The sequence below is a fragment of the Bombina bombina genome, chromosome 6, assembly GCF_027579735.1.
Source record: "Bombina bombina isolate aBomBom1 chromosome 6, aBomBom1.pri, whole genome shotgun sequence".
Taxonomy (NCBI): Eukaryota; Metazoa; Chordata; class Amphibia; order Anura; family Bombinatoridae; genus Bombina; species Bombina bombina.
The window spans coordinates 1,041,274,052-1,041,291,785 of NC_069504.1; the positions used below are offsets into that span (position 1 = coordinate 1,041,274,052).

The 17,734-nt window shown below is 39.6% G+C and overlaps 1 protein-coding gene across 1 annotated transcript in view; it reads right to left on the reverse strand.

Annotated features, from left to right (window-relative positions):
• Nucleotides 1-17,734, reverse strand: part of LOC128664108 (potassium voltage-gated channel subfamily KQT member 1-like) — a 327,070-nt gene that overhangs the window by 72,093 nt on the left and 237,243 nt on the right. Inside the window, exons 14-16 of the mRNA XM_053718799.1 lie at nucleotides 16,234-16,309; nucleotides 14,426-14,520; nucleotides 11,488-11,528 (exon numbers count right to left, since the gene is read on the reverse strand). Coding sequence (XP_053574774.1) covers nucleotides 11,488-11,528; nucleotides 14,426-14,520; nucleotides 16,234-16,309 — 212 coding nt within the window. The remainder of the gene's footprint in view (nucleotides 1-11,487; nucleotides 11,529-14,425; nucleotides 14,521-16,233; nucleotides 16,310-17,734) is intronic.

Here is a 17,734-nt window from a genome sequence, read left to right on the forward strand (position 1 = left end):
CGCTTAGTCTCCTTACACCGCACGGTCATTAACAAGGAAATCAGTGAGACCACACCCGGTCACGTGGTGCGCCATGCAGGATCGCCCCTGCTATAGGAAAAAGCTTGCCAAGCTTAACAGACTGCGCAGCTTATCCCAAAAACGAAAGTAAACCTGTATGTTCCATATCTGCCTGAGCCTCATCCCACACATGTCACAGCATAAACATAATAAAATAATTTATGTGATTAATCCACCCTGTTCAATAATCCCCTTCTGAAGATACAGTGGGGCAAAAAAGTATTTAGTCAGCCACACCAATTGTGCAAGTTCTCCCACTTAAGAAGATGAGAGAGGCCTGTAATTTTCATCATATGTATACCTCAACTATGAGAGATAAAATGTGGAAACAAATCCAGACAATCACATTGTCTGATTTGGAAAGAATTTATTTGCATATTATGGTGGAAAATAAGTATTTGGTCACCTACAAACAAGCAAGATTTCTTGCTCTCACAGACCTGTAAGGCTCCTCTGTCCTCCACTCATTACCTGTATTAATGGCACCTGTTTGAACTTGTTATTAATATAAAAGACACCTGTCCACAACCTCAAACAGTCACACTCCAAACTCCACTATGGTGAAGACCAAAGAGCTGTCGAAGGACACCAGAAACAAAATTGTAGACCTGCACCAGGCTGGGAAGACTGAATCTGCAATAGGCAAGCAGCTTGGTGTGAACAAATCAAATGTGGGAGCAATAATTAGAAAATGGAAGACATACAAGACCACTGATAATCTCCCTCGATCTGGGGCTCCACGCAAGATCTCACTCCGTGGGGTCAAAATGATCACAAGAATGGTGAGCAAACATCACGGAACCACACGGGACCTAGTGAATGACCTGCAGAGAGCTGGGACCAACGTAACAAAGGCTACCATCAGTAACAAACTACGCCGCCAGGGACTCAGATCCTGCAGTACCAGACGTGTCCCCCTGCTTAAGCCAGTACATGTCCGGGCCCGTCAGAAGTATGCTAGAGAGCATTTGGATGTTCCAGAAGTGGATTGGGAGAATGTCATATGGTCAGATGAAACCAAAGTAGAACTGTTTGGTAGAAACACAACTCGTCGTGTTTGGAGGAGAGAGAATGCTGAGTTGCAACCAAAGAACATCATACCTACTGTGAAGCATGGGGGTGGCAACATCATGCTTTGGGGCTGTTTCTCTGCAAAGGGAACAGGATGACTGATCCGTGTACATGAAAGAATTAATGGGGCCATGTATCGTGAGATTTTGAGTGCAAACCTCCTTCCATCAGCAAGGGCATTGAAGATGAAACATGGCTGGGTCTTTCAGCATGACAATGATCCCAAACACCTGGGCAACGAAGGAGTGGCTTCGTAAGAAGCATTTCAAGGTCCTGGAGTGGCCTATCCAGTCTCCAGATCTCAACCCCATAGAAAACCTTTGGAGGGAGTTGAAAGTCCGTGTCGCTCAGCGACAGCCCCAAAACATCATTGCTCTAGAGGAGATCTGCATGCAGGAATGGGCCAACATACCAGCAACAGTGTGTGACAACCTTGTGAAGACTTACAGAAAACGTTTGACCTCTGTCATTGCCTGCAAAAAATATATAACAAAGTATTGAGATGAACTTTTGATATTGACCAAATACTTATTTTCCACCATAATTTGCAAATAAATTCTTTCCAAATCAGACAATGTGATTGTCTGGATTTGTTTCCACATTTTGTCTCTCATAGTTGAGGTATACCTATGATGAAAATTACAGGCCTCTCTCATCTTCTTAAGTGGGAGAACCTGCACAATTGGTGGCTGACTAAATACTTTTTTGCCCACTGTATTAACCCTTGATTCCATACAGATAAAAGTAGACACACTGTGACCCTGTCTTCTTGCGTTATCATATGTGTATAAAAAAATGAAACAATCTTACCAGAATCTATGCCATGGAACAGAAACACAGCCTCTCAAGTTTGACAGTCTTGTAGCATCGCTCCTGACATGTACTTGAGTGATGGAAGCAGGCAGTAAAACTCGTCAACACTGATTGCTTAGGAGCTGTTAATACGAGTCTGGATGGGTTCGCAGAAAGACTCTCCCTGCATCTCCAGACCCTAACTTTTGTCAATGCTCTCACTGAGAGGCTGACAAGACTTACTTAAAACTCCAGTCCCATTCAGAAGGGTAGATACCCTCCATAAGGAACTACTCCGTATCTTCTGACACTTCTCTGCCAACCTCCTGTGACGAAAGGCAAAGAATGACTGGGATATGAGGGAAGTGGGGGAGGTATTTAAGCCTTTGTCTGGGGTGTTTTTGCCTCCTCCTGGTGTCCAGGTTCTGAATTCCCACAAGTAAGGAATAAAGCAGTGGACTCTCCTCATATTAGGAAGGAAATATGAGGTAACACATAGGCCAAATTCCCTTAGTCATTCATCACAATGAGTAAGACCAAGGAATATATCTGTGATGTGTGGCAAAAGGTTGTTGAGCTTCACAAAATAGGAGGTGGCTATGAGAAATTAACAAAAGCATTGAAAATGCCCATTTCCACTATCAGGGCAATAATTAAGAGGTTTCAGTCAACTGGAAATGTTATGAATCAACCTGGAAGAGGATGTGTGTCTATATTGTCTGAATGCACTGTGAAGAGGATGGTTTGAGTGGCCAAAATATCTCCATGGATCACTGCTGGAGAATTGCAGAAGTTAGTTACGTCTTAGGGTCAGAAAGTCTCCAAAACTACAATACCACAAGTTGTTTGGAAGAGTTTAAAAAAAAAAGTCTACTCTCAACTAAAAACAAAATCAAGGATCTTTTTTTGCCAGACAAAAGGGATCGGGTTCTATGGTCAGGTGAAAACAAAATAAACAGCTAGATTTGGAGTTTTGTTGGTAAAGACCCACTTAGCAAACACAGCTTTTTTTCCTACCGCTGCTTCCAAACAACGCTGGTAATGAGAGTTGTCTGAGGGGCTGCGTTAGGCTAAAAAAAGGGTGTGTTGAGCCGAATTTACCGCCACTTCAACCCTCAATACCAGCGTTGCTTACGGTAGCGGTAAGCTGGCAAAACGTGCTCATGTACGATTCCCCCATAGGAAACAATGGGGCAGTTTGGGCTGAAAAAAAACCTAACACCTGCAAAAAAGCAGCGTTAAGCTCCCAACGCAGCCCCATTGTTTCCTATGGGGAAACAGTTTCTAAGTCTGCACCTAACACCCTAACATGAACCCCGAGTCTAAACACCCCTAACCTTACACTTATTAACCCCTAATCTGCCGCCCCCGCTATCGCTGACACCTGCATTATATTATTAACCCCTAATCTGCCGCTCCGGACACCGCCGCAACCTACATTATACCTATGTACCCCTATATTATATTTATTAACCCCTAATCTGCCCCCCCAACGTCGCCTCTACCTTACCTACACTTATTAACCCCTAATCTGCCGCCGCTACTCTAATAAAGTTATTAACCCCTAAACCGCCGCACTCCCGCCTCGCAAACCCTATAATAAATAGTATTAACCGCTAATCTGCCCCCCCCCCAACGTCACCGCCACCTCAAGTATTAACCCCTAATCTGCCGACCGGACCTCGCCGCTACTATAATAAATGTATTAACCCCTAAAGCTAAGTCTAACCCTAACCCTAACACCCCCCTAAATTAAATATAATTTTAATCTAACGAAATAAATTAAATAATTATATTGTAGCTATTTTAGGATTTATATTTATTTTACAGGCAACTTTGTATTTATTTTAACTAGGTACAATAGCTATTAAATAGTTATTAACTATTTAATAGCTACCTAGTTAAAATAATTACAAAATTACCTGTAAAATAAATCCTAACCAAATTTACAATTAAACCTAACACTACACTATCAATAAATTAATTAAATAAATTACCTACAATTACATACAATTAAATAAACTCAACTAAATTAAAAAAAAAAAACAAACACTAAATTACAAAAAATAAAAAAAGATTAAAACAATATTAGGCTAATTATACCTATTCTAAGCCCCCTAATAAAATAAAAAAGCCCACCAAAATAATAAAGGTCCCTACCCTATTCTAAATTAAAAAGTAACCAGCTCTTTTACCAGCCCTTAAAATGGCTTTTTGCGAGGCATGCCCCTAAATAATCAGCTCTTTTGCCTGTAAAAAAAAATATAACCCCCCCCAACATTAAAACCCACCGCCCACATACCCCTACTCTAACCCAACCCCCCCTTAAATAAACCTAACACTACCCCCCTTGAAGATCTCCCTACCTTGAGTCGTCTTCACCCAGCCGGGCCGAAGTCTTCATCCGATGGGGCAGAAGAGGACTTCCAGACTGGCAGAAGTCTTCATCCTATCCGGGCAGAAGAGGACATCCGGACCGGCAGACATCTTCATCCAAGCGGCATCTTCTATCCTCATCCATCCGGAGCGGAGCCATCTTCTTCCAGCTGACGCGGATCCATCCTCTTCAACCAACGCCTACTCGCCGAATGAAGGTTCCTTTAAATGACATCCAAGATGGCGTCCCTCGAATTCCGATTGGCTGATAGGATTCTATCAGCCAATCGGAATTAAGGTAGGAAAAATCTGATTGGCTGATTGAATCAGCCAATCAGATTCAAGTTCAATCCGATTGGCTGATCCAATCAGCCAATCAGATTGAGCTTGCATTCTATTGGCTGTTCCGATTGATTGGATCAGCCAATCGGATTGAACTTGAATCTGATTGGCTGATTCAATCAGCCAATCAGATTTTTCCTACCTTAATTCCGATTGGCTGATAGAATCCTATCAGCCAATCGGAATTCGAGGGACGCCATCTTGGATGACGTCATTTAAAGGAACCTTCATTCGGCGAGTAGGCGTCGGTTGAAGAGGATGGATCCGCATCAGCTGGAAGAAGATGGCTCCGCTCTGCTCCGGATGGATGAAGATAGAAGATGCCGCTTGGATGAAGATGTCTGCCGGTCCGGATGTCCTCTTCTTCCCGGATAGGATGAAGACTTCTGCCGGTCTGGATGTCCTCTTCTGCCCCATCGGATGAAGACTTTGGCCTGGCTGGGTGAAGACGACTCAAGGTAGGGAGATCTTCAGGGGGGTAGTGTTAGGTTTATTTAAGGGGGGTTTGGGTTAGAGTAGGGGTATGTGGGTGGTTGGTTTTAATGTTGGGGGGGGTTGTATTTTTTTTTACAGGCAAAAGAGCTGATTACTTAGGGGCATGCCCCGTAAAAAAAAAGCCCTTTTAAGGGCTGGTAAAAGAGCTGGTTACTTTTTAATTTAGAATAGGGTAGGGACCTTTATTTTGGTGGGCTTTTTTATTTTATTAGGGGGCTTAGAGTAGGTGTAATTAGCCTAATATTCTTGTAATCTTTTTTTATTTTTTGTAATTTAGTGGGGTTTTTTTTGTAATTTAGTTTAGTTTATTTAATTGTATGTAATTGTAGGTAATTTATTTAATTAATTTATTGATAGTGTAGTGTTAGGTTTAATTGTAACTTAGGTTAGGATTTATTTTACATGTAATTTTGTAATTATTTTAACTAGGTAGGTAGGTAGGTTAATAACTATTTAATAGCTATTGTACCTAGTTAAAATAAATACAAAGTTGCCTATAAAATAAATATAAATCCTAAAATAGCTACAATATAATTATTCGTTATATTGTAGCTATATTAGGGTTTATTTTACAGGTAAGTATTTAGTTTTAAATAGGAATACTTTAGTTAATAAGATTTAATTTATTTAGTTAGATTAAAATTATATTTAACTTAGGGGGGTGTTAGGGTTAGACTTAGCTTTAGGGGTTAATACATTTATTAGAGTAGCGGCGAGGTCCGGTCGGCAGATTAGGGGTTAATACTTGAAGTTAGGTGGCGGCGTTGTTAGGGAGGGCAGATAAGGGGTTAATACTATTTATTATAGTGTTTGCAAGGGGGGAATGCGGCGGTTTAGGGGTTAATACATTTATTAGAGTAGCGGTGAGGTCCGGTCGGCAGATTAGGGGTTAATAAGTGTAGGTAAGGTAGCGGCGACATTGGGGGCGGCAGATTAGGGGTTAATAAATATTATGTAGGTGTCGGCGATGTTAGGGGCAGCAGATTAGGGGTTCATAGGGATAATGTAGGTGGCGGCAATGTGCGGTCGGCAGATTAGGGGTTAAAAATATTTATTATAGTGGCGGCGATGTGGGGGGACCTCGGTTTAGGGGTACATAGGTAGTTTATGGGTGTTAGTGTACTTTAGAGCACTGCAGTTAAGAGCTTTATAAACCGGCGTTAGCCCAGAAAGCTCTTAACTACTGACTTTTTTTGGCGGTAGGAGTCTTGTCGGTAGAGGCTCTACCGCTCACTTCAGCCAAGACTCTAAATACCAGCATTAGGAAGATCCCATTGAAAAGATAGGATACGCAATTGGCGTAAGGGGATCTGCGGTATGGAAAAGTCGCAGCTTGAAAGTGAGCGTTAGACCCTTTCCTGCCTGACTCTAAATACCAGTGGGCAGCCAAAAGCAGCGTTAGGACCCCTTAACACTGCTTTTGATGGCTAAGGCAGAACTCTAAATCTAGGCGAAAGCTTTTTGGCAATAAATACCAGCAGTGGAAAAGTACCTCAAGCCCACGGTTAAATATGGTGGTGGCTCTTAAATATTTTGGGGCTGTTTTTCTGCCAGAGGACCGGGAATTTTGTTAGGACACATGGCATCATGACTGCCTTTGCCAGAAAGCTTAAAATGGGCCGTGGTTGTATCTTTCAGCAGGACAATGATCCAAAACATACATGAAAAAAATCAACACAAAAATGGTTTACTGACCACAAAATCAAGGTCCTGACATGGCCATCCCAGTGCCCTGATTTGAACCCCATGGGGTGAACTGAAGAGGAGAGTCCACCAGCGTTGACCTCGAAATTTGAAGGATCTGGAGAGATTCTGTATGGAGGAATGGTCTAAGATCCATTGCCATGTATTCTCTAACCTCATCAGGCATTATAGGAGAAAACTGAGAGCTTTTATCTCTGCAAAGGGAGGTAGGATATCTGTGAGAGTGGACTAATTTTGTGCATTTTTTTAACAAAAGATCAAAAGGTTAAACAATAAAGAATTTTCAAAGCCTTCTTTGTTCATATTACCCAAGGGGTAATATATATAATTATATCAAATCTAAAGAGGAGGCCATCACAGCACCCAGCATGCTGAAATCCTCAGACGCTGCAAACTCCTGCCTCCTTTTATGGGCGCACACCAAGTAGTTTTAGGCAGAAATTAGTTTCAAGGTAGTATTCTTTTATTAAAATGCAATATGTGAGGGACTTCCGGTGGGTGGCGTTCCAAGATGGCTGCATTCCTCTGAAGCTCCGAGATACCTCGAGAAAGAAAAGCCTTATGCAGCCTGAACCCATTGCCATCTGCATATCTCTTGACAGCTACGTGTCTGAGAATCAAGGCGGATTGGGAAACTATCATCTTCTCTCCCACGGAAGTCATATTAAAAGTAAAAAGTCGTTTGGCATAGTGGCGTGCCCTTAAGCGCCACACTGTACATAGTAATCTTCAAAGAATCATATTTGCTGGTTTCCTTCCCGATGGAGGCAGAAAATTATGTTACTGCTCAGTTACTCTAAATTTTCCTGCCTATATTTGAACGCTTATCCTTTAGCTTTAAAACTTTGCATGAAGTGATTCAATTAACTGGGGGGCCTACCTTAAAGAACCTGACCCTGTGAATAAGCGAATTTGCTTCTCAGTACGAGACCCGTAACACTCACCCGCTACAAATCTACAGGGGTCCGCTGCATCTGACGACACAGCAATCCTTTTCTCAGACTTGGCCGAGGGATCAATGTCTTGCTGCATGGAACAGGCTCTGCACTCACTGCACTCACCTGCTATGGCTACTGCGAGACCGGAGAGGCTCCGTGAAGCCTGTATATTAGGCACCCAAGTGGAGGACCCAACTCAGGGCACTGAGAGGCAGGGCATGGAGTCACTACTTGTACCTGAGCCGCTGCAGGACTTATCCATTGCGCATGTTGTGAACTTGGCCCCCGGAATTGATGGAAGTTTTTCCGATGCTCTGCAACACTTAAGTCTTGGCCCGCGACGGCCCTTTCCCGAAACACCACTTGGGCTCCCTGCATTTACCAAAGGTGCGGCTATGGTTTCCCCCCAACGCTTGCAGTTGTTGTCAGGTGGATTACCTCTCCTATGCTGTTCTATACATCGAGCAAGCTGGCTGCCTGACCGTTGTCCTTCGGGAGCATCCAGATTCACCCGCAGAGCAAGAGGCATTGGCTGATATCCCCGCCCCCCAGACTAGCTCACACATTATCATGGTACGGCTCCCCTTTGTTTAGTGGGTCACACTGATACGGGGGAGAATTGCCACCACCTCGGTGTAATCCTACTTACAGATGCTTCGGCATGTTTCACCACAGTATGATCCCCTCTTAACACTGATCTACAGCGGGGAAAAATGTGCGACTGTTACAATATTCTGTTGATGTTTTGTGTTGGTCTGGTTAGCTATTTATTTTATTTCATTATACTATTTGGACTCGCCTAATCCGGATTAATTTATTTCAATAATTCCTCTACAGGTATCTTCATTGACATTACTATCCTAGGGTTGCTTTGGCTACTCAACTGGGGTCTGTATGGGAGGGGCTTCACGAGCGCTAAAATGTTTAGCAGCCATAATTTTGTTATGATTTTTCAGCCTTGATAAGTGTTTGCTTCTGAGCTCACTGTGTAATATCCACAATGTTTACTATTGAAGCTGCAGTTCCATTTATAGCCCTTAGCTTATGTGCTCACTGTTAGTATTTCTGAGCATCTCACACAGGCAGCATTTAGACATATCACGCTCTGCGCCACCTTTTGCAATAGAAGTTGTCAGCCTGTTCTCTGTGCCTTCAAACCTACCTCAGGCGCGGCAATCTCTGTACCACCAGAGGCATAGCATGCGGGCTAGGCCCCCGCCACTCCACTCAAACTTACTATCTCCTACTCTGCAGAGGCCTTCCAACTGCACGTTACTAGACCTTAGAATGGCACAGATATTATGAGACTGATTCGGCATGGATATCCTGTTTCAGGTACCTTCCCATAGTTTTATTGTTAATCCTCGTAAATCTCCCCCTGACTCACCATAATGTACATGGCTAGAGGATAAAAAAAAAAACTCACGTTGAAATCTCTCCAAACTACAACTGAATCCCCCACTCTGTGACCTGGGTTACCTATATTTGCACAGTGCCTTTCTAAGACACACTCTATCCCTTTAAATCATGAACACCAATAGCTGCTCTAAGTTACAAGTTGTGCCCGGCCTGAAATAATTCCCATACCTTCCAAATAAGAGCTAAGAAACTGATAGTGTACTACTTAAAGATGTGCTGTGGTGTGGGTATTGTCTGCACTGTGATCCTCTGTATCAGACTGACCTAGAGAGGCCCTCTTGCCATTGAATAAGGGCATATGAACCTTACACACCAGCATGAGGAGATAAAAAGGCACAACGTTGGCACACCCCGCAAGACCTAATCTTCAGTCATTATCCCTGCAACATTCCTAAATGGGAGGTTTGCAACCCTTCTTAGGAACTTTTCTGTAATTTGAGGGACAGCACACAGGCGTCTTATGTTATGTATTATATGTAGGATCAAGCAGGAGGTTGGGAGAGGGTGTTAGTTTTAGTTTGTTTTAGTTTATTATTGTTTAGTTTGTTATGTTTAAAAAAAGGTAAAACCCCAGCGATGTGTACAGACACAAACTCCCTGCACAGTGTTAACACGGATCTCACTGTGTATGGTGTTTGTCCTTAAAGGGACACTATACCCAAACATTTTCTTTCATGATTAAGGTAGAGAATGCAATTTTAAACAACATTCCAATTTACTTCTATTACCTAATTTGCTTCATTCTTTAGATATACTTTAATGAAGAAATAGCAATGCACATGGGTGAACCAATCACAGGAGGCATCTATGTGCAGCTACCAATCAGCAGCTACTAAGCATATCTAGATATGCTTTTCAGAAAAGAATATCAAGAGAATGAAGCAAATTAGATAATATAAGTAAATTAGAAAATTGTTCATAATTGTATGCTCTTTCTAAATCATGAAAGAAAAAATTTGGGTTTCATGTCCCTTTAAGCATGCTATATGACATTCTGCCTTGCGTGGCACAAAGACAAGTAACTTGTATACGTTGTTGGATATAAATAAAATTAAAAAAAAAAATGCAATATGTTTCTATGTTATTGAAAGCTGTTTCTAAATCAACCAGTAAATCACAATTAATCATGCTATTTTATGATTAAAGGATTACTCTCAAAACATTGCTGTGATTGTTGGATTTTATGGAAATAAAGACTGGTGGTCATTCATCTGGTGTGCACTTATCTGTATGTGCTGGGTTACATCTTTTCATTGAAAGCCGTTTCATCAGGCATTAAAGACCAATCGTAATGATGCTTTTTAAATGTTACAGCCATGGGACCTGTATGCAAGGGTTCCAATATTTGGTTCTATAATAACCTATGTAAACATATACATATAAAATGGTTTATACTTATTTACATTACTTACTTTACTTGTGATGAAAAAGGAACACTAAATTCAAAATTAAACTTTTATGATTCAGAGAGAGCATGTGATTTTAAGCAACTTTCCAATTTACTTTTATTATCTAATTTGTTTTGTTCTCTTGGTATCCATTATTGAAAAGGATACGTAGGTAGGCTCAGAAGCTGCTGATTGGTGGCTACACATATATGCCTCTTGTCAGGGGCTTTCAGCTAGTGCATTGTTGCTTTTTTAAGAAAAGATACCAAGGGAATGAAGAAAAATTAGATAAAAGAAGTAAATTGGAAAGTTGCTTAAAATTGTATTCTCTATCCGAATCATAAAAGAAAATGTTTGGGTTTTTATATCCTTTTAACTCTCTGTACTCCAATATTCTACATGAATTAGGAGTCAAATTGTTTGCCTATTGATTCAGATATCTATTGCCTGGTTCCCAGGAATAATTTATTTTGTGTATTATAGAAACATAGATATTGATAGCAGATAAGAGCCATAGGCCCAGCAAGTCTGCCCAATATTTCCTAAATATTTTGTATAGTTTGACACAAGATCAGTTTTATTTGCAGACCAAAAGTATGGCCATTAGTACCAGGTTTGCCCCCACTTTACAAATTTTGATATGGTATTATTTGAGGATACTTCCATATATCAGTCAAAATTGGAGGCTCACCTGTTGTTTTATGGTTGATACAGAAATGACTTTATTTATTTGTTTTGGGTGTAACATTGAAAAAAAAAATGTTATGGTTGATCTTTTATGCCTGATGAAACAGCATTCAATAGCTGAGAAACAAGACCTACAACTTTGATCTACAAATAGAAAATTCTAAATAAACAAAATACTCAAAATCACACAAAAATCCACACCAAGCGACTTGTACCTGGTAAGAAAAGTCCGGGTTTGCCCAGAGAATGGTCCAATCTATAGGTAAAAGATAAATATCAGTTAGTGATTATTCATCATGGGGTAGATCACATACTTGTAGATAATGATTTATTAACAAAACTTCCCATAGACTTAAATGGGGATTTTCTGTAGAACATTATTAAATAAACGTTTCTAAAGGATTGTGATCAAAGCCCGTGCTATTTTTGTTGAGCTATTCCTATTTTTTCCAGAACAGATCATTTGTAATCAGAAGAGAAAACTAATTTACTTTGTAGTTTCTATACACATGCTGTGTTAAAGTGAATGGGTATCTGTCCCTTTATCTCATTAGATTTCAATTTAAATCTGTACATTCTGATCACAAGCTGCCTTGAAATAATGTTATTTCCTGTATCTCTTAATCACTTGTTACATTAAACATATAAATAAGGTCTAAATTCTGAGTGGAGCGCTATCGTTAGGTTGAGGAGCATAAACGAGAAGACGGGATTGCAGTGCTTTTTATGCGTGAATCCATATTACAAGTGGTGCGCTGTTTAAATGACTGCAAATTAATTTACTCAAACTTTCGGTAATTTATGATCCCCATATTTTCTATGGGCGGCGTTGAGCGGCAATGTCCATTTGTATTACAAGTTGAAAGTAAATGCGATTGGTGAACGCAATTCCATTTAACACTCAAACTTTTTACGCAACCTGAAAGCTTGCTTAAAGAGTTTGGCTGGAGGAAACAGTTACACTAAGTTACACTATTAACTCCTAAACCACCACACCCCTATATCGCAAACTACCCCTCTACACTATTAACCCCTAAACCACTACATAACCCATTGCAAAGTACCCCACTACATTATTAACCCCTAAACTGCTACAACCCCATCACAAAATACCTTATTACACTATTAAACCTTAACCGCTACAACCACAATAGCAAAATACCTCTCTACACTACCAAACCCCTAAAACCACCACACTCCTCCCCTTAACCTCCCAAACAACCATCGCAAAATACCCACTAACAGCTAAAGACTGTAACAGCTAAACCCCCTAACACCCCTAACCTATCACCCCCTTAGTTACCAAAAAGAAAACTAACATTATCGGGAAAAAAAAACAATCATAGTATTACCTGGAAAAAAACAACAACCTAACATTACCTTTGCGCATTTCAGATTAGCGCGTAAGCGAAAAACTTTACTTAATAACTTGTAATACCCGTGCTACCTGAAGAGCGCAAAGAGTCGATCGGAATTAGAGTTTGAGCGGGAACAATAAATAGCGCTCCACTCGTAATCTAGCTCTAATTGAATAGATTACCAGAGTAATGATTTACAAAAAATGTAACACAGTAAACTAGCCTAATCAGATTTGTGATGTGCAGATCAGATAAAACCCTGACAAAATGTCAATTTCTATGGTCAGTTAAATTAGACAAAGCTAGAGTCAACATATGAAACAATAAATGATAACAGAATATTATTTTCCCATTGATAAATAGGTGAATATATGTAATGGTGAATATTGGCATCTATAATATTAGACACTTGGCATAGAATATAAAGGGTATTTAAATCTGTAGTGCATATGATACACAGGGGAAACTCACTTTAATATAAAAAATATTGTCTGGGAAGCTATGTTGTACACCATGATAAGATAAGTGAGGGGAGGTATAGGAGCGCCACCAAAATTGGGGCTTAAGTGTGCTATAGAGAGGGTACTCAGGCAAAAATAACAGTACTAGGGTATGTTCAGTATAACTGAATGGAAATAAGTGCAAATCTTCAGTAGGACAAAGTGGAGATGAATGCATAAAGGGTTACTGTATACGTATGGCTATGAATGCATAAAGGGTTACTGTATACGTATGGCTATGAATGCATAAAGGGTTACTGTATACGTATGGGTATGAATGCATAAAGGGTTACTGTATACGTATGGCTATGAATGCATAAAGGGTTACTGTATACGTATGGCTATGAATGCATAAAGGGTTACTGTATACGTATGGGTATGAATGCATAAAGGGTTACTGTATACGTATGGCTATGAATGCATAAAGGGTTACTGTATACGTATGGGTATGAATGCATAAAGGGTTACTGTATACGTATGGCTATGAATGCATAAAGGGTTACTGTATACGTATGGGTATGAATGCATAAAGGGTTACTGTATACGTATGGCTATGAATGCATAAAGGGTTACTGTATACGTATGGCTATGAATGCATAAAGGGTTACTGTATACGTATGGGTATGAATGCATAAAGGGTTACTGTATACGTATGGCTATGAATGCATAAAGGGTTACTGTATACGTATGGCTATGAATGCATAAAGGGTTACTGTATACGTATGGGTATGAATGCATAAAGGGTTACTGTATACGTATGGCTATGAATGCATAAAGGGTTACTGTATACGTATGGCTATGAATGCATAAAGGGTTACTGTATACGTATGGGTATGAATGCATAAAGGGTTACTGTATACGTATGGCTATGAATGCAAAGTGTCAACACGCGATAATATTTATAAGAAACAATATGAAATGGTTATAAAGAACTAATTAAATCCAGCATAAAAACTGATTAATAGAAAACTGATTTAGTCCAACATAAAAACTTAAATACAAAAATAAAAATATAGCGAGAAGCAATATAAAAAAAGAACAATAAATATTAATCTGAGCTCAGATGTACATAGTGGACCTCACAGGGCCCTAAAAACCAAATATGGATATGTGGAGGGGACGTCCCAAGAAAAAGAGAATGTCCCAGAGTGAAATGAGAACAAATTGTCCCAAATGAAAGTCCGATGTAAAACAATCCAGGAGTAGGATTCCTTATTTTCTTATTCCCCTTTGCATCAGTGTAGTATTATTATATATTTTCTCTGCTAAGCAACACTTAACATCACAGAAGATACCTTCTCTGTAGCTCCTTTATCCGCACCATCATATTCAGGTGTCCCTGGGAGTACTGCTCAATTACATCTCTCACGTCATATGGTTTCCGAGCTTGCTAGGAGGTGTGGAAGGAAACAATCAAAAGGGTTTCAGTTCTATAGGAGCTAAACACCATATCACAGAACTAACCATCCTTAAAGGGATATTAAACAAAAATATTTAACAATGCGTAAAATGTTTCACAGTGAAAGTATATGATTATTGCAATATACATTTGTTATTTATTTTCTAGCCTTTTTGCTGTAAAATACATCTGAAATCTGTGCTTCTTCCACTTTCTCCTAGATTATCAATTTTACATCAACGATCATTATAGGAAAAACGTTCATTGCAATAGCACGGGGCATACTAGGTGGTTTAGGTGAGAATAGTGTTATGTATATGTACAATCTATATTTAGATCTAGCTATTAGATGGAGATTAGACAGAAATATATGTCTGTCTGGTTAAATGCATGTTCAATACATAATTATTATTAAGATAAATCAGTTCTTAACCTACCTTAAAGGGATATGATATCAAATTTGCTTTATTTCCATAATATTCTCTGTTAATGAGGGACCTAGTTTGGTGTCTGGAGCACTACATGACAGGAAATAGTGCTGCCATCTAGTGGTCATGCTATGGATACCATTCTTGCTAAAATTCTGCCATATAGTGCTCCAGACATGTGCACGCACCAGAGCTTACATGCCTGCTCTTCAACAAAAGACACCAGGAGAAATAAGAAAATGTTATAATAGAAGAAATGCAATAGTTGTTTAATATGTCATGCTCTATCTGAATAACCAAATAACAATTTTGGGTTCCATTTTCTTTTAAGGGAAAATAAAATGGCAGAGTTACCCTAATCTATTTCTTTAACTACTATGAGTATTCGTTTGTAATTGGCTAACAAGGTTCATTTTGTTTTGGGGGACAGGGAAATCAGCGAACAGAAAAACCCTGTAAAAAATACTAATTTGACAAAATAAAGCTGTATTATTCATTGCTAAATTCCTCTCAGATATGGCGTTATATTATCATGCAACTTACATTTTCTGTTTAATATCTCTTTAATATATACGCTCGCTGAATTGTAAGCCAATGAACTCTTCACCCACTCCTAAAAAAATCATATAATCTTCATATTCTATGTTCCACTCCATAACTACAAGTGCCACGTCATGTATCCCTACTAATAGTCTATGTTCCACTCCATAACTACAAGTGCCACGTCATGTATCCCTACTAATAGTCTATGTTCCACTCCATAACTACAAGTGCCACGTCATGTATCCCTACTAATAGTCTATGTTCCACTCCATAACTACAAGTGCCACGTCATGTATCCCTACTAATAGTCTATGTTCCACTCCATAACTACAAGTGCCACGTCACGTATCCCTACTAATAGTCTATGTTCCACTCCATAACTACAAGTGCCACGTCATGTATCCCTACTAATAGTCTATGTTCCACTCCATAACTACAAGTGCCACATCATGTATCCCTACTAATAGTCTATGTTCCACTCCATAACTACAAGTGCCACGTCATGTATCCCTACTAATAGTCTATGTTCCACTCCATAACTACAAGTGCCACGTCATGTATCCCTACTAATAGTCTATGTTCCACTCCATAACTACAAGTGCCACGTCATGTATCCCTACTAATAGTCTATGTTCCACTCCATAACTACAAGTGCCACGTCATGTATCCCTACTAATAGTCCTTGAGCTGTCATGATAACTCTGGAAACATGGGAGTTAATTATATTTCTTACCTGGAATTTCCTACGAGCCACAAAATACTGCATTCTGCGTGTAACCTTCACCGCCATCCTGTGAGCATCTGTCAGCCTGAACCAAAATGAGATAGAGCTGGCACCACTATTATTTTACTACAACCACAATTACACTCAAATACAGCTGAATGGAACCAAACCAAGGGGATATACACAGTGATCATTTCCTCAGAAGCTGAAATCCATTCAATAAGGTATTTTGGCAGTTTAGAAAACAAGGACTGTGATTATTCTGCCCTCTCTATAAAAAGCTGGTGTTTAGTGCCTGAGCTTGTAAATCTACACTGGAAAATATAGTATTGCAAGTGTTAAAAGTATAGGTACACATTAGCAAATACAGTAATGCATTCAAGCACAGAAATGAAAAGCTGACCATACAGAGAAAGATATAGTAATATAAGTGTAAGCACATGGAGCAAGACACACTATTGTAGGTGTCACAATTGTGTGCAGATGGAGGAAGATACAGTGAGCACATTTGAGTCACATATAGAAATGCAAGTATAACGAGTGTGTGAAATAGATGGAAGATACAGTGAGCACATTTGAGTCACATATAGAAATGCAAGTATAACGAGTGTGAGAAACAGATGGAAGATACAGTGAGCACATTTGAGTCACATATAGCAATGCAAGTGTAACGAGTGTGAGAAATAGATGGAAGATACAGTAAGCACATTTGAGTATATGGAGACACATATAGCAATGCAAGTGTAACGAGTGTGAGAAATAGATGGAAGATACAGTGAGCACATTTGAGTATATGGAGACACATATAGCAATGCAAGTGTAACGAGTGTGAGAAACAGATGGAAGATACAGTGAGCACATTTGAGTCACATATAGCAATGCAAGTGTAACGAGTGTGAGAAATAGATGGAAGATACAGTAAGCACATTTGAGTATATGGAGACACATATAGCAATGCAAGTGTAACGAGTGTGAGAAATAGATGGAAGATACAGTGAGCACATTTGAGTATATGGAGACACATATAGCAATGCAAGTGTAACGAGTGTGAGAAACAGATGGAAGATACAGTGAGCACATTTGAGTCACATATAGCAATGCAAGTGTAACGAGTGTGAGAAACAGATGGAAGATATAGTGAGCACATTTGAGTATATGGAGACACATATAGCAATGCAAGTGTAACGAGTGTGAGAAATAGATAGAAGATACAGTGAGCACATTTGAGTATATGGAGACACATATAGCAATGCAAGTGTAACGAGTGTGTGAAATAGATGGAAGATACAGTGAGCACATTTGAGTCACATATAGAAATGCAAGTATAACGAGTGTGAGAAACAGATGGAAGATACAGTGAGCACATTTGAGTCACATATAGCAATGCAAGTGTAACGAGTGTGAGAAATAGATGGAAGATACAGTAAGCACATTTGAGCATATGGAGACACATATAGCAATGCAAGTGTAACGAGTGTGAGAAATAGATGGAAGATACAGTTAGCACATT